Raw genomic sequence first — 19,325 nt, forward strand, 5'->3', positions numbered from 1 at the left:
AAATTTCGGGTGTTGTATGTTAAACAGGTTGGTGTAACTTAAAGAGCGATCCGGATATTTTGATATAAGAAATATTGATATTTTGAATGACATGATAATGACTGTTTGGAAAGTGTTTTAAAAGTACAAGTTTGGATATGACTCCAATCACTTCCTGTTTCCATAATGTCCAAATGTCCCAGTTTGTGAGTCAGCTACTTCAAATTCGGCAGCACCTGTCTATGGTCTTGCTTGTGTAGACTCCTACAGATAAAGGTCAGCCATATAGAATGTGTATGCCTTGTAGACCTGAAGTTAAAACGGTGAATACAAACGTATTTATTAAATATAATTATACTGGTATGTTTTATCTAACTAATATTCCACTAATAGTTAGATTAAAATAGGTATCTCACGATAACTCCAAACTACAAAAGTACAGCTTTAATACGGCTAAAAGTGACGGAAATGTTTCTTCGGTATTGGCTCGTCACCTCAAGTTGGCTTTGTTGACTATAAATAGAACACAAACGAGTTTCGTATATATTTAAGGATCCGGATTCAGTGTGTGCCCAGTTATGTTTGTTGGTATTATGGGCAGGAAAATAATCAACAGTGTCCCTCTCACTTTTGTGTTCAGTAAAAATAATGAAGAAATAATTTATTATCTTTATGCAGCATTATACTTAAAATGAATGTAAGCTTACCTTCACAGCGCTAGAACTGTTCACGGGCAGGTGCTTGTTGTAGTTACGCTTCAGGCGTCTTAAGTGCAGCGCACGCTGTCCCTGTAACAGACAGGCGTTATCAGTGTGGAATATGGAATGACCGTTGCGCATTAAAGTCGCTATTCTTCAGCTGACGTGAAGCGTCATTTGCCTACCTCTTCACTATAGGATTTAAATGTCCATGTATATTTAGATATGGGAAATGCACAAGTGGTTATCTGAGCAGATATGCTTTTTTATTCATTAACTGTTCGCGTTTTGTGAAGCGCCTTTTGTACAGACACGCAAGGATACACACAGGCACGAACGCACGAAAGCTTCTTAAGTCGAGAGCCGTATATGTGGATGGAACGCGTTAAGGTGTTGATCCAGGTCTCATGAAGTGTGCATACGTTGTTGTTGTCAAGGTATCACTGACATAAATGTCGAATGCAATTCCCTGTTTTGACTTGTTCCAAATGTTCCTGTGTTTTTTCAGGTGAACAATTTACCTTTACCTGTATTTGTCGTGGGTGCCACTGGAAGGGCGGGATAACACTCACCTGGCATCATCACTATTTTTGTCACTGATGGGTCAAATTTGGAAATGTCCTCCTCATGTCTACCATACAACTTTGCTTTGAAAGCTTTGCTGAGGTCTTGTATGTTGTAACATTGATTAAACCACTCATGAGAAAGAATGGCATGACGCTCTTTGAAATATTCACAGAAAGAACATGCCCGAATGTACCTCAAAAGTACTGAAATGTAAACAGTGAAGGCTGACTATTGGAAAGTTCAAGCCATCCCTCTTGTCATACAGCCTTGTGGAGAGTTTTTTTGTCACCCTGATCTATATGTAGTATAAAACACGTCAGAGTGTTTGGGGAGTTTCAAAACCGGAATCCAAGGGATAAAAACCGAGTAGCGTCGGCCCCGAGGTTTTATCCCAAGGTTGAGGGTTTTAAATCTCATAAAAACCTGATGGTAAGTGTTTTATCCCTCTTGACATCCCTCTTGTCATAAAGTATTGTGGATGGTGTTTTGTCAAACTGAATCTCTATGCGTTGATCTAAAGATGAAAAAGATTAGGCAGTATCACTTGTCTGCTTTTATTTCTAGCTCAGGTGGGTACATCTGTGGAAGGGAAATGACTATTTCACCATTATTGATCGATTTTAGACCACTAATATACCTGATGCTTAAGTTCAACTTCTTGGCCAAATTCCCTTTTCCCAATCTGAGCAGACCTTCCTCTTCATGTGCATAGAGAAACAGATCAGCAAGATGGGGAGCACAATTGGTGCCCATGGGGATGCCTACCAAATTTTACATAGATGTTATCAATGACTTCATATGTTGTTTCACTCAGTGTACGTCAGATAACATTTTCTTTTATATTCCATAAATTCTCCCGAACCTCTAACGATAGAGATATAACTATATCAATAGCCACCGCGTATAGTAACAAATGCCCTTTGAATCAAAGAATAAAAGTTTTCCCTTAGTTTGTCGTGTGAATTACAAGGACAGCTGTTGACAATGGATCGGGCGATCCTGAGGCTTTGACGATTCAGTATACCCGTGGAAGATGCCACTGACGTTGTTAATTTAACCCAGACCATGTACATGTTAGGGAAATAGTCCAATGATTTACTAATTTCATCTCTGATTTTTTTGGAACAAGCAAAATGATGCGGAAGAGGCAGGAGTACTGCTGTGCGGCTTCAGACAACAGACACTTATAATTGATGCGGATGCTACCTGTGGAGCAGAATATGATTCCCCTTCTCGGGAACGCCCGGTGTAATCACTTATTTTCTGGCCCGTGAAGATCCGGGGAAGAATAGGTCTTCAGCAACCTATGCTGGCTGCAAAAGGCGACTATGCTTGTCGTAAGAGGCGACTAACGGGATCGGGCTCGCTGACTTGGTTGATGCATGTCGTCGATCCCAATTGCGTGGATCGATGCTCATGATGTCAATCACTGGATTGTCTGGTCGAGACTCGATTATTTACAGACCGCCGTCATATAGCTGGAATATTGCTGAGTGCAGCGTTAAACAACAAACAAACAAACACTTATTTTCTGTGATTCATTCTCACATCGTCACCGCTATTTTGTCTTTCACACCCAATGGAATCTGTTTCGTCATATAATCGAGACTGATTACTCTCTGGCCATGAAGTTATTTGTATATATATATATGTGTATAATTATGTATAAAATGTCATGTAGATTGCTCCACCTTACGACCAATTGGTAGGTTTAGTCTTGTAAACGCAGTTACCCCTGATGATATATTTGCCCTATGGGGATATATAGGTGCGGACAAATGCATACATTGTTGATATACTCTTTAATTTCAGTTGACATTGTGATTTTAAAAATAACATATATTTTATGAACACCTGCAGGCACGCAAGTTAACGTCAAAGACAGGTGTCCCCGTTCCGTTATCGTGGCACTCGCCAGTGTAGACCAGTCGCTGATTAACACATACAACGTAGTAAGAAGAGCCGGGGCGATTTTCGTAGGCGTTGAGGCCGTCAGGAAGGAACCTGCAGGTTGGGTTGTTGACGAAACACGGTGGTCCACAGTTGACTGACCCAAGACACGCGTACCGGGGATACTCGCCTGGAAACAGACATACCACAGATCCACCTAAAGTTGTCATTTGAAACCGAACACTGACGAACAACAAGTGCATGTCCGTTTGATTTCAAAGGGAAAAAATAGCGGGATCAAGTTTATAAAACAGTCCTCTAATTTGATTTGACTCAAATGTGTTCACTTTTTCCAATAGAAATGAATCAACGCATCTTTGTGTGTATGGATAAAATATGGCAACTACTGTGAAGCGCGTTCAGCCATTGGCCAGTAATTAAGGATTGCTGTAGTTAATAACTGTTAAAAGTTATATATATATTCATGCTCTTGGTTTCCATCGAAACGAGACCCGTGAAGATTCCGGGGTAGAATAGGTCTTCAGCAACCAGTGCTTGCCCTAAAAGGCGACTATGCTTTTCGTAAGATGCGACTAACGGGATCGGGTGGTCAGGCTCGCTGACTTGGTTGAAGCATGTCATCGATCCCAATTGCGTGGATCGATGTTTATGGTATTAATCACTGGATTGTCTGGTCCAGACTCGATTACGTACAGGCCGCCGTTATATAGCTGGAATATTGCTGAGTGCGCGTTAAACAACAAACATACAAACAAACTATCGAAACGAAGAGGAAGCCTGGGCACTCACATTTTCCCAGGGGCTCCATTCTGTTACCGCACTGGACCATGCTGTAGTGCTCACATCTCTGTGTTCCAGGGTTGTACAGCTGCGGGTAGGGACATTCCTGTAGGTTTTTCCCCAAGATGATGCGTTAAATTTCATGGCTGGGGCGCTGCAATTGTAGTACTGGGCACACTTTGTGGGGTGGGGTATTAGCGTCTTCGTCGTCGTGTTGCAAATGGGGTTCACGTCGCTTGTCGGTGCAATCAATGCTGATACTGGAATCAGTGTGAAGTGGCAGGTTGAAACTAGTTACCACAAAAAAACATAGCACAACACACGCACAGACATACAAGAACACAACACACATATACTATACACACACACGGAGGAAACACACAACATACCCACACAACACATACATCACGCACAACACACGCACAGACATACAAGAACACAACACACATATACTGTACACACACACGGAGGAAACACACAACATACCCACACAACACATACATCACGCACAACACACGCACAGACATACAAGAACACAACACACATATACTATACACACACACGGAGGAAACACACAACATACCCACACAACACATACATCACGCACAACACACGCACAGACATACAAGAACACAAAACACATATACTATACACACACACGGAGGAAACACACAACATACACACACACGGAGGCAACACACATTATACCCACACAACACATACATCACGCACAACACAGCACAACACAACACAACACAACGTCTTTAAAACAGAGAATCCTGCTCACATGATTCCAGGGCGACCAGCAGCACCATCAGGAAGTACAACACTCGACACTCACACATCATGGGGCTGCAGAAGAGATCCAATCAGTTGCCCCCCTGGATTTTTTTTTATAGAAAACAGTTTTATTTGAATCAACTTGGGGACAAGTGATACTTGTGCAAATATTTGCCCTCCCTGTAAAAAAATGTTAGCTGCGGCCTAATATGCGATCCTCTGGTTTGGATAAAGCGAAATTTCACTTGTATGTCAAACAGATTGGTGTTATTTAGAGCTCGATCTGTATATTTTAATATGATAACGAATTCGTATTGTGTAGAACATGTAAATGGCCGTTTGGAATGTGTTTTAAAAGTACAGGTTTGATTTGGTTGGTTGGTTTGTTGTTTAACGCCGCACTCAGCAATATTCCAGCTATATGACGACGGTCTGTAAATAATCGAGTCTGGACCAGACATTCCAGTAATTAATATCATGAGCATCGACCCCAACCAAGTCAGCGAGCCTGACCACCCGATCCCGTTTGTCGCCTTTTACGACAAGCATAGTCGCCTTTTACGGCAAGCATGGGTTGCTGAAGACTTATTTTATCCCTGAATCTTCACGGGTCTACAAGTTTGAATATGACTCCAATCACTTCCTGTATCCATAATGATCATAATGTCCTTATGTCTCAGTGTGTAAGTCAGATACTTCAAATTCGGCCACACTTGGTTATCTTGGGTTAAGAAGAAAACAGCTGTCTCCCGTCTTGTCTGTATAGCTCTTCAGACAATGGTCAGCGTAAGTTAAATTCCACTTCCATTTATTATTTTGTGAATACGTGTAGAACTGAAGCTAAAACTGTAAATATTTATTGAATATACTTGTACTGGCATGCTTTATCTAACTTAAATTCCACTTCCATTTATTATTTTTATGCAGCCTGATATATAACATAAATCACAGCTTACCTTATCAACGCTATAACCGATATAGTGCAGGTGCTTGTGGTGTCTTGACGATAGGATTAAATGTCATTGTATATTAGATAAGAAAAATGCGCATATTCTTATCTGAACAACAGATGGGTTTTTTATGTGCAAGGATATATTAGGTCTCCCTGTGCTGTAAAGTCTATTGTACATTCATGGACAGACACAGATACGCACAGACGCACTCACGGACTCGGTTTTGCCTGCACAAGGCACACAGTCATCACAGATCATGAGTTTCATTTGTTCTAAGTGATTCACGATCATTTCAATGAAACACTGTAACCTATATATTTGGGAATGAAGTTATTTTTTTTATTTGTTGTTTATTGATACAATCAGCCAATAATCCAGCCACATGGCAAGGAGCATGTAAATGACTGAGTGATTTATATTTTGAGCAACGTTTTACTCTGTCTGGGTAGGGTGACACGCAATCAACGGAGTCAAAGTGCCTGACCACCAGATCAAGTTAGGAGCTTCTTACTACCAGCAGGGGCGGTCGGGTAGCCTGGTGATTAAAGCGTTCGTTCATCACGCCGAAGACCCGGGTTCGATTCCCGACATGGGTACATTGTGTGAAGCCCATTTCTGGTGTCCCCCGCCGTATTATTGCTGGAATATTGCTAAAAGCGGCGTAAAACCATACTCACTCACTCACTCACTCACTTACTAACAGCATAGAGTAGTTTATGTAATAGTTTGTTTTTTATTGAAATTGAACAGGGCCTGTATCATTTATTTTTTATATCATTATCATGCTTAGTGGCACTATCAGTATCGTTAACAGCTGCTATAATTGACAGCCGTTGTCTACGTCTGGTTCACGTAAAGGTGTTGATGCAGATGCCGTCAAGTGCGTCTACGTTGTGCTTATCAACATCTTTATGAAGACGAGTAAAATGTCTGAGTATCTGCCCAGTCAATAGATAAAAGGACCCGTGAAGATCCGGGGTAGCATAGGTCTTCAGCAACCCATGCTTGCCGTGAAAGGCGACTATGCTTGTCGTAAGGCCACTGACGGGGTCGGGTGGTCAGGCTCGCTGACTTTGTTGATGCATGTCATTGATCCCAATTGCTTGGATCGATGCTCATGATATTAATCACTGAATTGTCTGGTACAGACTCGATTATTTACAGACCGCCGTTATGTAGCTGGAGTGCGACGTTAAACAACAAACCAATAAAGAAAAAAACCCTTTCCATATTCATAAGAAATGTCTTCTAACATCTGACTATATCATGAGCATGTGTTTATGAGTCACTATCAAATAGTGACGATACACGTGTTTGCGAAAAGGTGAGCATATCCTGCCCCACCGGTGACATCCGTCACAACCACACAGATAGTTAATTGTTCACTTGAAAAAACACAGCAACTTTTGGTACAAGTTAAAAAAGGGAATTGCCTCGGACATAATTTTTATCAAATTTGCACACAAAAAATGTGCTCAGAACTTCAATGTTGTAGCCGTGATCAAACAACTCAAATCAGATCAAATCAGTGGACGGGAATTGGCTATTTGACTGTTCTTGAAAGATATCAGATCATACATATACCTAAAGCTTAAGTTAAACTTCTTGGCCAAATTCCCTTGTTTTTGTTTTGCCAATCGGAGTAGAAATTCTTATTCATAATGTCTAACGAATCAGTTCAGCACGACGGAAAACACAATTGGTGCCTATGGGGATGCCTACATCTTGCTTAAATGTCTTATCCCAAAATTTCACATAGATGTTATCAATGAAGACGTCCAGCGTTTCACATATTGCTTTCTCACTGAACTTCAGATGCCATTTGCTTTCATTTTTCAGAAATTGTCCTGAACCTCTGAAGATAGATGTGTAAATATGTCTTTAGTCTCCACATTTAGTAACAAATATCCGGGGTAGAATAGGCCTTCATCAACCCATGCTTGCCGTAAAAGGCGACTACGCTTGTCGTAAGAGGCGACTAACGGGATCGGGTGGTCAGGCTCGCTGACTTGGTTGATGCATGTTATCGTTCCCAATTGCGTGGATCGATGCTCATGATATTAATCACTGGGTTGTCTGGTCTAGACTCGATTATTTACAGACCGCCGTCATATATAGCTGGAATATTGCTGAGTGCAGAGTTAAACAACCAACCAACCAACCAACCAATTGCATGGATCGATGCTCATGATATTAATCACTGGATTGTCTGGTCCAGACTCGATTATTTACAGACCGCCGTCATATAGCTGGAATATTGCTGAGTGCGGAGTTAAAAACCAACCAACCAACAAATCTTATCTTGGAGTGCTAGTAGGAAACATACTGGCTTGTCGCATTAGAAGTAGAAGGCGACTAACGGGATCGGGTGCTCAGGCTCGCTGACTTGGTTGATGCATGTCATCGATTATTTACAGACCGCCGTCATATAGCTGGAATATTGCTGAGTGCGGCGTAAAACAACAAACCAACCAACTATTACAATTCTACTAAGTCTACTAATTATACAATTATCTACTAATGATAACATCAAGCACTGGCTTAAAACACCATAGTTATTAGTTGTTGCAAGCAATAATCGACCTCCTCAACGAAACACTAGAGTCTATATTTCGGAATAAGCGGTAAAATACGGTTATTCTGTTTAGAACCACATTTTGTCATAATACCTATCATAAAGACATTTTCTTAATATACTTTAATTTATCTTGTAGAATGGATGACAACACAAACGCAAATCTATTGTGCCTTGGGTCAGTGTGTAGTGTGTTCGCGTGCCGTTTGAATTTGTAATTTATATATTAAGGATAGGGTGTGTTATAAAGTATTAATTTATCGTACTCGTATGTGATTAACAGTAAAGGTGCATATGGTAAGGTCTGATATTATAGTTCAGGCATGTGAAGGAAAACTGTGGACACAATCACAGTGTTTGTTATAAACATCTTCTTTTCTTTTAAAGGGGGAGTGTTTGTGTCCCTCAGTTTCTGGACCAGCCAACCCAGAAAAAAAAGACATAAAAATAATGTCTTCCCCTGGCTTCATCCACTGTCATCATTGTTTGTTGTCTCTGTTGTGTTTGTCAAGGCAAAGGTGTATTTAACCTCAACTAAACAACTACACAGCCGGGCGAAGGATAGTGCACACCCATGTTTGATGGTTTTTAGAAAAAATTATTCGATGGTGATGTATAACACGGTTATTATAGTGCCCATTTACCTTTGTAGTATTTCGGCGACTGTTTTAACCTTGAACCGTTTTCATAATGTTTGTTATTTTGGGTCAAATCTAATTGTCACGTGTAAACGTTCATTGGCCTGGCAGTTTATGTCCTAGTGTTTTATCACAAGCTTTATAAAGTTACCGGTATCTGTAGCGAAACGTCGCACTGAAAGAATAGAAAAGTTGAGCTCATGTCTTGGTCTAGACAGTTGCAGTCTTGTTCTAGACAGTTGCAGTCTTGTTCTAGTCAGTTACAGTCTTGTTCTAGACAGTTGCAGTCTTGTTCTAGTCAGTTACAGTCTTGTTTTAGACAGTTGCAGTCTTGTTCCAGACAGTTGCAATCTTGTTCCAGACAGTTGCAGTCTTGTTCCAGACAGTTATAGTCTTGTTCTAGACAGTTGTAGTCAGTTACAGTCTTGTTCTAGACAGTTGCAGTCTTGTTCTAGACAGTTATAGTCAGTTACAGTCCTGTTCTAGTCAGTTACAGTCTTGTTCTAGACAGTGGCAGTCTTGTTCCAGACAGTTATAGTCAGTTACAGTCCTGTTCTAGTCAGTTACAGTCTTGTTCTAGACAGTTATAGTCAGTTACAGTCCTGTTCTAGTCAGTTACAGTCTTGTTCTAGACAGTGGCAGTCTTGTTCCAGACAGTTATAGTCAGTTACAGTCTTGTTCTAGACAGTTGCAGTCTTGTTCTAGACAGTTATAGTCAGTTACAGTCTTGTTCTAGACAGTTATAGTCAGTTACAGTCCTGTTCTAGTCAGTTACAGTCTTGTTCTAGACAGTGGCAGTCTTGTTCCAGACAGTTATAGTCAGTTACAGTCTTGTTCTAGACAGTTGCAGTCTTGTTCTAGACAGTTGTAGTCAGTACAGACTTGTTCTAGACAGTTACAGTCTTGTTCTAGACAGTTATAGTCAGTTACAGTCCTGTTCTAGTCAGTTACAGTCTTGTTCTAGACAGTGGCAGTCTTGTTCCAGACAGTTATAGTCAGTTACAGTCTTGTTCTAGACAGTTGCAGTCTTGTTCTAGACAGTTGTAGTCAGTACAGACTTGTTCTAGACAGTTGCAGTCTTGTTCTAGACAGTTACAGTCTTGTTCTAGACAGTTGCAGTCTTGTTCTAGACAGTTGTAGTCAGTACAGACTTGTTCTAGACAGTAACTGTCTTGTTCTAGACAGTAACAGTCTTGTTCTAGACAGTTACAGTCTTGTTCTAGACAGTTACAGTCTCGTTCTAGACAGTTGCAGTCTTGTTCTAGACAGTTGCAGTCTTGTTCTAGACAGTTGCAGTCTTCTTCCAGACAGTTGCAGTCTTCTTCCAGACAGTTGCAGTCCTGTTCCAGACAGTTATAGCCTTGTTCTAGACAGTTGTAGTCAGTTACAGTCTTGTTCTAGACAGTTGCAGTCTTGTTCTAGACAGTGGCAGTCTTGTTCCAGACAGTTATAGTCAGTTACAGTCCTGTTCTAGTCAGTTACAGTCTTGTTCTAGACAGTTATAGTCAGTTACAGTCCTGTTCTAGTCAGTTACAGTCTTGTTCTAGACAGTGGCAGTCTTGTTCCAGACAGTTATAGTCAGTTACAGTCTTGTTCTAGACAGTTGCAGTCTTGTTCTAGACAGTTATAGTCAGTTACAGTCTTGTTCTAGACAGTTATAGTCAGTTACAGTCCTGTTCTAGTCAGTTACAGTCTTGTTCTAGACAGTGGCAGTCTTGTTCCAGACAGTTATAGTCAGTTACAGTCTTGTTCTAGACAGTTGCAGTCTTGTTCTAGACAGTTGCAGTCTTGTTCTAGACAGTTGCAGTCTTGTTCTAGACAGTTATAGTCTTGTTCTAGACAGTTACAGTCTTGTTCTAGACAGTAACAGTCTTGTTCTAGACAGTTACAGTCTTGTTCTAGACAGTAACAGTTTTGTTCTAGACAGTTGCAGTCTTGTTCTAGACAGTTGCAGTCTTGTTCTAGACAGTTGCAGTCTTGTTCTAGACAGTAACAGTTTTGTTCTAGACAGTTGCAATCTTGTTCTAGACAGTTATAGTCTTGTTCTAGACAGTTACAGTCTTGTTCTAGACAGTAACAGTCTTGTTCTAGACAGTTACAGTCTTGTTCTAGACAGTAACAGTTTTGTTCTAGACAGTTGCAGTCTTGTTCTAGACAGTTGCAGTCTTGTTCTAGACAGTTGCAGTCTTGTTCTAGACAGTTGCAGTCTTGTTCTAGACAGTTGCAGTCTTGTTCTAGACAGTTGCAGTCTTGTTCTAGACAGTTACAGTCTTGTTCTAGACAGTTACAGTCTTGTTCTAGACAGTTGTAGTCTTGGTCTAGACAGTTGCAGTCTTGTTCCAGACAGTTGCAGTCTTGTTCTAGACAGTTGCAGTCTTGTTCTAGACAGCTGCAGTCTTGTTCTAGACAGTTGCAGTCTTGTCTAGACAGTTAATCTTGTTGTAGACAGTTGTAGTCAGTTATAGTCTTGTTCTAGACAGTTATAGTCTTGTTCTAAACAGTTGCAGTCTTGTTCCAGACAGTTGCAGTCTTGTTCTAGACAGTTAGTCTTGTTCTAGACAGTTGTAGTCAGTTATAGTCTTGTTCTAGACAGTTATAGTCTTGTTCTAGACAGTTGCAGTCTTGTTCCAGACAGTTGCAGTCTTGTTCTAGACAGTTAGTCTTGTTCTAGACAGTTGTAGTCAGTTATAGTCTTGTTCTAGACAGTTATAGTCTTGTTCTAGACAGTTGCAGTCTTGTTCCAGACAGTTGCAGTCTTGTTCTAGACAGTTACAGTCTTGTTCTAGACAGTAACAGTCTTGTTCTAGACAGTTACAGTCTTGTTCTAGACAGTAACAGTTTTGTTCTAGACAGTTGCAGTCTTGTTCTAGACAGTTGCAGTCTTGTTCTAGACAGTTGCAGTCTTGTTCTAGACAGTTGCAGTCTTGTTCCAGACAGTTGCAGTCTTGTTCTAGACAGTTAATCTTGTTGTAGACAGTTGTAGTCAGTTATAGTCTTGTTCTAGACAGTTATAGTCTTGTTCTAAACAGTTGCAGTCTTGTTCCAGACAGTTGCAGTCTTGTTCTAGACAGTTAGTCTTGTTCTAGACAGTTGTAGTCAGTTATAGTCTTGTTCTAGACAGTTATAGTCTTGTTCTAGACAGTTGCAGTCTTGTTCCAGACAGTTGCAGTCTTGTTCTAGACAGTTAGTCTTGTTCTAGACAGTTGTAGTCAGTTATAGTCTTGTTCTAGACAGTTATAGTCTTGTTCTAGACAGTTGCAGTCTTGTTCTAGACAGTTACAGTCTTGTTCTAGACAGTAACAGTCTTGTTCTAGACAGTTACAGTCTTGTTCTAGACAGTAACAGTTTTGTTCTAGACAGTTGCAGTCTTGTTCTAGACAGTTGCAGTCTTGTTCTAGACAGTTGCAGTCTTGTTCTAGACAGTTGCAGTCTTGTTCTAGACAGTTGCAGTCTTGTTCTAGACAGTTGCAGTCTTGTTCTAGACAGTTACAGTCTTGTTCTAGACAGTTACAGTCTTGTTCTAGACAGTTGTAGTCTTGGTCTAGACAGTTGCAGTCTTGTTCCAGACAGTTGCAGTCTTGTTCTAGACAGTTACAGTCTTGTTCTAGACAGTTAGTCTTGTTCTAGACAGTTACAGTCTTGTTCTAGACAGTTACAGTCTTGTTCTAGACAGTTGTAGTCTTGTTCTAGACAGTTGTAGTCTTGTTCTAGACAGTTACAGTCTTGTTCCAGACAGTTGCAGTCTTGTTCTAGACAGTTGCAGTCTTGTTCTAGACAGTTGCAGTCTTGTTCCAGACAGTTGCAGTCTTGTTCTAGACAGTTGCAGTCTTGTTCTAGACAGCTGCAGTCTTGTTCTAGACAGTTGCAGTCTTGTCTAGACAGTTAATCTTGTTCTAGACAGTTGTAGTCAGTTATAGTCTTGTTCTAGACAGTTATAGTCTTGTTCTAAACAGTTGCAGTCTTGTTCCAGACAGTTGCAGTCTTGTTCTAGACAGTTGCAGTCTTATTCTAGACAGTTACAGTCTTGTTCCAGACAGTTGCAGTCTTGTTCTAGACAGTTAGTCTTGTTCTAGACAGTTGTAGTCAGTTATAGTCTTGTTCTAGACAGTTATAGTCTTGTTCTAGACAGTTGCAGTCTTGTTCCAGACAGTTGCAGTCTTGTTCTAGACAGTTAGTCTTGTTCTAGACAGTTGTAGTCAGTTATAGTCTTGTTCTAGACAGTTATAGTCTTGTTCTAGACAGTTGCAGTCTTGTTCCAGACAGTTGCAGTCTTGTTCTAGACAGTTGCAGTCTTGTTCTAGACAGTTATAGTCAGTTACAGTCCTGTTCTAGTCAGTTACAGTCTTGTTCTAGACAGTGGCAGTCTTGTTCCAGACAGTCATAGTCAGTTACAGTCTTGTTCTAGACAGTTGCAGTCTTGTTCTAGACAGTTATAGTCAGTTACAGTCTTGTTCTAGACAGTTATAGTCAGTTACAGTCCTGTTCTAGTCAGTTACAGTCTTGTTCTAGACAGTTATAGTCAGTTACAGTCCTGTTCTAGTCAGTTACAGTCTTGTTCTAGACAGTGGTAGTCTTGTTCCAGACAGTTATATTCAGTTACAGTCTTGTTCTAGACAGTTATAGTCAGTTACAGTCTTGTTCTAGACAGTTGCAGTCTTGTTCTAGACAGTTGCAGTCTTGTTCTAGACAGTTGCAATCTTGTTCCAGACACTTGTTTGATAAAGTTACCAGGATCTGTAGCGAAACGTCGCACTGAAAGAATAGATAAGTAACAGTCTTGTTGCAGCTGTGATGACAGCTACAGGCTCACAGATGTGTCTACAGGCACACCTTGTACAAAGTAATGTCACTTGGTCCCAGCTGTTCCTTACAGTCATCATCACTTGGTCACAGATGTTACTTACAGTCATCATCACTTGGTCACAGATGTTACTTACAGTCATCATCACTTGGTCACAGATGTTACTTACAGTCATCATCACTTGGTCACAGATGTTCCTTACAGTCATCATCACTTGGTCACAGATGTTACTTACAGTCATCATCACTTGGTCACAGATGTTCCTTACAGTCATCATCACTTGGTTAAACATACATATGTATATAAACATGTATATACTGTTCATTCCAAACTATAGACACCTGTATTTTATTGAGAAAATCGTTAATTGCTTGGAACAAATGAAACTCATGAAAGAATGACTGTGGTCGTGCATACGTCCATGTTAGTGTGTGTGCTAACTCAGACCCAGACCCTCTCACTCGCTCGATCACTCACTCACTCGTCCCAAATGGAATCTGTTTCGGCAGATAATCTGGACTAACGAAGCATTCATCAATAAATTATAAAAGGACCATGTTTGGGTCGAGATATTACGATTGTCCCTTACTACAGTGTTGCACAGTTTCTGAAGTATTTCCCTATATTTGTCAGCAGCAGGATTTCTGCACATGTACGCAGCAGACGTTATTCCAACAAAATCCGTAAACACGTTGTTGAGAAAATCTTTAATTTACATTGCAATTGTGATTTGTAAAACAACGGATTTTTTACGAACACCTGCAGGCGCGCAATTCGGCGTCAAAAATAGGTGCTCCCGTTCCGTAATCGTGGCACACGCCAGTGTAGACCAGTCGCTGATTAACGCACACAACGTAGTAGGGAGAGTTGAGGCGCCATTCGTAGACGTTGAGGCCGTCGGCGAGGTTCCTGCAGGTAGGGTTGTTAACGTGGCACGGTTGCCCACAGTCCGGTCCCCCAAGACATGCATGCTGGTCATATTCGCCTGGTAATGAACATATTTCAGATCCCGCTATATTTGTAATTTGAATCCGAAAGCTTTCCTCCTACATTAAGTTGACATAATATAACTGGAATATTGTTAAAAGCGGCGTTAAACCCAACTCACTCACTCACTCTGAAAGAAAATGAATAATGTCGAATTGGAACTAAAGACTCATGAAAGAACTTGGTATAAGGGACATACGGCATTATACCACGTACTAGTATAAGGCCAGTATGTCAAAACCTAAAGACATTTCCATTCCTCTTTTGTACTGGATTCCAAAGCTACATAAACATCCCTACAAAGAGAGATATATTGCTGAGTCCAGGATGTACCACCAAATTCTCCATCTCACAGATTAACCACAATCCGAAGTACAACCAAGGAAGGACTTCTTTCATTACATTCGCAGAACGTATTTGAGACAAGACTTATTTGACTTAATATCATGTGGATTATCAAAACTCCAAGGGATTTGTTTGAATTTTTACAATTTCAGAAAAGAACCAAGTTCACTTATTTCAAAATATTTCATTTTTCATCTTTGTACAATTAGGGAAAAACTTCATTCCTTGATCCATGGGGCATTTGTTACTAAACATGGTGACCATATTTACATCTGTCTTCAGAGGTTCAGGACAAATTCAACGAATGAAAGCAAATGTCAACTGAAGTTTAATGTGAAAACAATTTGTGAAATGCTGGACTTCCTAATTGATATTATATATGTGAAATTTAGGGGTTAGGGGTAAGGCATTTAGGCAAGAAGTAGGCATCCCCTTCTGGCCCCCTTCTAGCTGAACTGTTTCTTTAAGCATGAATCTGAATTTCTGCTCGAATTGGCAAAATCAAAACAAGGGCGTATAAGCCAAGAAGTTTGACTTGTGGTGTATCATTGATAATGGTCAAATAGCCACTTTTACCTACTCGAGCTAGAAATAATAGAGACCAATGAAACTGACTCATCTGTTTCAGAATTAGATCTATGCATTAACATTCGGAGTGACAAAGAGCTATCCACATGACAGTGTGACAAGAGGGATGATGATTTAACTTTCCAATAGTCAACTCTCCCTTTATGTCGAGTAATGTTCCAACAGCTGCTGCCTGTCGTGTCTACATTACACAACTTTTGAGGTAAAATCGATCTTGCTCTTTATACAAAGATCTTAAAGAGCATCATACTTGCTCAAAAGTTGTTCGATCAAGGATAGTAAAAGCGACAAAATCCTTCCCATATCCATAAGAAATCTCTGTCAAAAGTTTATTTACGATTCGGACTATATCATGAGCATGTGTTCATGAATCACTATCAAATAGTGATGATACCAGGTGTTACCGAAAAGTCGAACGTATCCTTGCCAACCAGTGGCACACGTCACAAACACATGCAGAGGCAAGACAAGTGTTCAAATGACAAAACACAGGAACAATATGGTAAAAGTCAAAATAGGGAATTGTATCCGAAATCATTGTTGTCACTGATGCTTCAAACTTGGAGATGTCCTGCTTATGTCTACCACAAAACTCCACCTCGGTTATAAAAGGTTAGGGTTTGTTTAGATTTAATTATGTCATAAATTCTGCAACAGGGGCGGGGGATATAGCCATGTTAGTGGCTAACTCTTGTTACTGTTAAAGGTACGTCTATGCTCCTATTTTCTTTGGAGAATAAGGAAGCCTGGGTACTTACATTTCCCCAGGGGCTCTGTCCTGCTGCCACACGTGACCATGCTGTAGTGCTCACATCTCTGTGTTCCAGGGTTGTACAACTGCGGGTAGGGACATTCCTGTAGGTTCTGCTCCCAGGAGTCTTCCATGGCAGGCGTGCTGCAGTCATAGTACTGGGCGCACTTAGTGGGGTGGGCGATCAGTGTTTCCGTTGTCGTCATGCAAATGGGGTTCACGTCGCTTGTGGGTGCATTCACAGCTGATGCTGGAATCAGCGTGAAGTGACAGGTTAAACACTAGCTTGTGAGTGAGGACTCTGAGGTCCACTCCACCCCTTGTTAACAATGCCACCAGAAACTCCGCACTCCCCCTACCTATACCTACCCCCTCTCAACAATAACCTCTCTTACACCCCACATCGCATCCCTCTCTCCACCTATCTTTCTTACCCTGCCGATTAACACTCCCACCCGGCCCCCCTTTCTCAACCAACTTTTACCACAGCCAACCAAAGATCCTCAACACAACCCTCTCTCCACCTACCTTCTGAAACTACAGCCGTCCAACGTTCCTCACCACACCCCTAACTCCATCTACCCTCTCTTACCTTAGCCAACCAACGTTCTCCATCGAACACCTCTCTCTATGGCCATCTACCCTCTCTTACCTTAGCCAACCAACGTTCCCCATCGCACCCCTCTCTCCATCTACCCTCCCTTACCTCCACCCAGCACAATATAGACACTACAACATACACACACAAGAACACAACACACACATAGACACACACTCACAACAAACACACATCACATAGCACAACAAACATAGCACAACACACACATACAACAACAACAAAAACCACAACACACACATACTATACACACACAGACACAACACACACAACGTATCACAACATCACTAAGAAAGGGAATCTTGCTCACATGATTCCAAGGCGGAAATCAGCAGCATCAAGAAGCACAACGCCCTAAACTCACACATCATGGAGTTATAGATGAGATCCAAACTGTCAACAAGAAAAGTAACGCATTTAAATGTTGGAGTCGATGTAGAGTAAACGAAATTTCAGTTGTTGAATCTTAAGCAGATTGGTGTTACTCAAAGCTCGATCCGGATATTTTAATACAATAACAAATTAGATTAGAAAAAAATCATCAAAGCAGTTCACATTGGTAATATCAAGTATTGTTTTTCGAATATTTCATTTCTTTTGTGCATGTTAAGAATACATAACATAAAAATATGTTTGACTATGTCATGGGCCACAGTTCGGCATTGACATTCTCGCGATTCTATTATAGAACATCCCATTTTGATCATATAAGACAGAACATAAAACACAAAACATTGAAGGAATGGGTAAGCAAAGTTGGCAAATCCTGTGTCGTCCTTCTGACCTGAGATACTAATGTATCTTACTTATCGTGTTGGTCGTACATTTGTCTCGCAAGCATTATTACGGTGGCCCATAAGGGACATGGAGTCTGTTTTTCAATATTTTGATGTTTAACTTACTTTTATCTTAACCTTTTGCAAATTAACACAATCTGCCATACAAATATGTGATAAATCATGTATAAAAACATCCGAAAACATAGAAAATGTACTTTTAAGTAGCTTTTGAGTCGCTGAAATGTGAAGTGAAAATGTCAAAGACTAAAATTCATTTCAGTTTTTGACATTTTCATTTTGTGTTTTTGACATTTTCATTTTAGTTTTTGACATTTTCGTTTCGTTTTTCAGCGATTCAATATCTTCTTTACACATGATTTATCACATATTTGTAAGACAAATCATGTTAATTTGCAAAAGGTTACGATAAATGTAAGTGAAATATCAAAATATTGAAAAACAGACTCCGTGTCCCTCATGGGCCACCGTACATTATAGATTCCACATTCTTATCTTTTCATTCACAAGACGAGTCCATTTACATTTACTGTGAACATTACAATTAGCAATGTAAATAATTATGACATGGGAAAGATCACATTTATGGGCAAGGCGCAGCATGTTGAAACAGGGATATTTCTAACACCTTTTGTCAAAATATGGTTCACATTTGTTTTGTCTAAGTCTGCCATTAAATAATTGCTGAAGATATAAATCACAGCTATATCAATTTGTGGCCAGTAGTCTTGGTAGGAACATAATAATATAGTGTTCCTCCCACTTTTGTTTTCCATATAAATACATAAAATTTATTATTTTTATTCAGCCTGATATATAGAGAATCTCACACGAGTGGCTTTTGATATCAAATAGTTGATATATTTTCAAAAGACACGAGGGTGAGATTTTATTTATCATCCAACATCATTCTTTCAACTTTTTCAATTTATAGACAGTAATTAGCAGCGTCTTCAGTGTAAAAAGTATTGCTAACAGCTTCAGTAGCAGAGCCATTAGTGATGTCATTTCATTGTGACGTCTTGGTAACAGTGACGTCAGAATGGTCTGCAAAGCATTGTGATGTAATTTCATTGCAGCGATATCTACAGTGTAGATATCGCTTGATCTCATCCAAGCAATATCTCCTGTGGGAGCCAGTTTTGGATGATAAATAAAATGAGTATGAACTTACCTTGACAGGGCTGCGTCTGATACAGGACCACTGCTGGTGGTAGTGATGAGATACGCGTCACGCTTCTTAAACGTAGCACAGGCAGTTTCTGGAAATGTCAGCCGTTATCAGAGCAGGCAGAATATAAAATGACTTTTGCGCATTAAAGTAACTATTCTTAAGCTGTCATAAAGTGCTGTTTGTCAAAATCTTCAAATAGAAGAGGATATAAATGTCATAAATGAATGTTGAGATCTGATTGGTTCACGTGATCTTGATAATTATACCACGTATTCCGCCTGGGGTGAAAATAACTTCCTGAGTGGGATAATAAATGCCATATACCCCGTCAAGGAGAAAAAAGTTTGCACGTGAATTTCTGAATGTGACAATTAATCTCTTGAAG

General features: G+C 40.2%; 3 protein-coding genes across 12 annotated transcripts in view; all 3 read right to left on the minus strand.

Moving 5' to 3' along the window:
• LOC124146566 overlaps positions 1-19,325 on the minus strand; it is a 32,887-nt gene that overhangs the window by 4,127 nt on the left and 9,435 nt on the right. The window contains exons 1-2 of one of the 9 annotated variants that reach the window (XM_048401715.1): positions 687-789; positions 216-288 (exon numbers count right to left, since the gene is read on the minus strand). The exons of 2 other annotated variants lie outside the window; for them this stretch is intronic. Coding sequence is in view for 1 of the 7 variants with exons in the window: in XM_048401709.1 (XP_048257666.1) it covers positions 152-164 (13 nt within the window). In the remaining 6 variants the exon portion in view is untranslated. Of the gene's footprint in view, positions 1-151; positions 289-686; positions 790-19,325 lie in introns of those variants that run through there. 6 more of the 9 variants (XM_048401709.1, XM_048401713.1, XM_048401710.1 and 3 more) reach the window with 6 other exon arrangements.
• LOC125383497 lies at positions 220-5,718 on the minus strand. Its single transcript, XM_048401818.1, has 6 exons — positions 5,672-5,718; positions 4,723-4,816; positions 3,945-4,195; positions 3,160-3,324; positions 687-767; positions 220-243 (listed from the first exon to the last, which is right to left on the minus strand). The coding sequence occupies exons 2-6, from the start codon at positions 4,781-4,783 to the stop codon at positions 220-222; spliced, it is 582 nt and encodes a 193-aa protein (XP_048257775.1). The 5' UTR covers positions 4,784-4,816; positions 5,672-5,718.
• Positions 14,371-19,102, minus strand: LOC125383480. Of its 2 annotated transcripts, none has more exons than XM_048401724.1 (4): positions 18,941-19,102; positions 17,280-17,362; positions 16,361-16,603; positions 14,371-14,667 (listed from the first exon to the last, which is right to left on the minus strand). In XM_048401724.1, the coding sequence occupies exons 2-4, from the start codon at positions 17,338-17,340 to the stop codon at positions 14,432-14,434; spliced, it is 540 nt and encodes a 179-aa protein (XP_048257681.1). In that variant the 5' UTR covers positions 17,341-17,362; positions 18,941-19,102; the 3' UTR covers positions 14,371-14,431. The 2 variants fall into 2 exon arrangements, with proteins under 2 accessions (XP_048257681.1, XP_048257680.1); XM_048401723.1 differs by having other exon boundaries at positions 17,280-17,366.

Source organism: Haliotis rufescens, unplaced genomic scaffold (genome assembly GCF_023055435.1).
Source record: "Haliotis rufescens isolate VD_foot unplaced genomic scaffold, xgHalRufe1.0.p SCAF_23, whole genome shotgun sequence".
NCBI lineage: Eukaryota > Metazoa > Mollusca > Gastropoda > Lepetellida > Haliotidae > Haliotis > Haliotis rufescens.

Excerpts from the sequence above, each read along its gene's own strand:
- LOC125383497 (XM_048401818.1), bottom strand. The coding sequence starts at position 4,783 with ATGATGTGTGAGTGTCGAGTGTTGTACTTCCTGATGGTGCTGCTGGTC. Across the intron at positions 3,325-3,944 it reads AATGGAGCCCCTGGGAAAAT|GCGAGTATCCCCGGTACGCG; the intron begins GTGAGTGCCCAG and ends GTCTGTTTCCAG. Across the intron at positions 244-686 it reads ACAGTTCTAGCGCTGTGAAG|GAGTCTACACAAGCAAGACC; the intron begins GTAAGCTTACAT and ends CTTTATCTGTAG.
- LOC125383480 (XM_048401724.1), bottom strand. The coding sequence starts at position 17,340 with ATGATGTGTGAGTTTAGGGCGTTGTGCTTCTTGATGCTGCTGATTTCC. Across the intron at positions 16,604-17,279 it reads GATTTCCGCCTTGGAATCAT|CATCAGCTGTGAATGCACCC; the intron begins GTGAGCAAGATT and ends CGCTGATTCCAG. Across the intron at positions 14,668-16,360 it reads GACAGAGCCCCTGGGGAAAT|GCGAATATGACCAGCATGCA; the intron begins GTAAGTACCCAG and ends GTTCATTACCAG.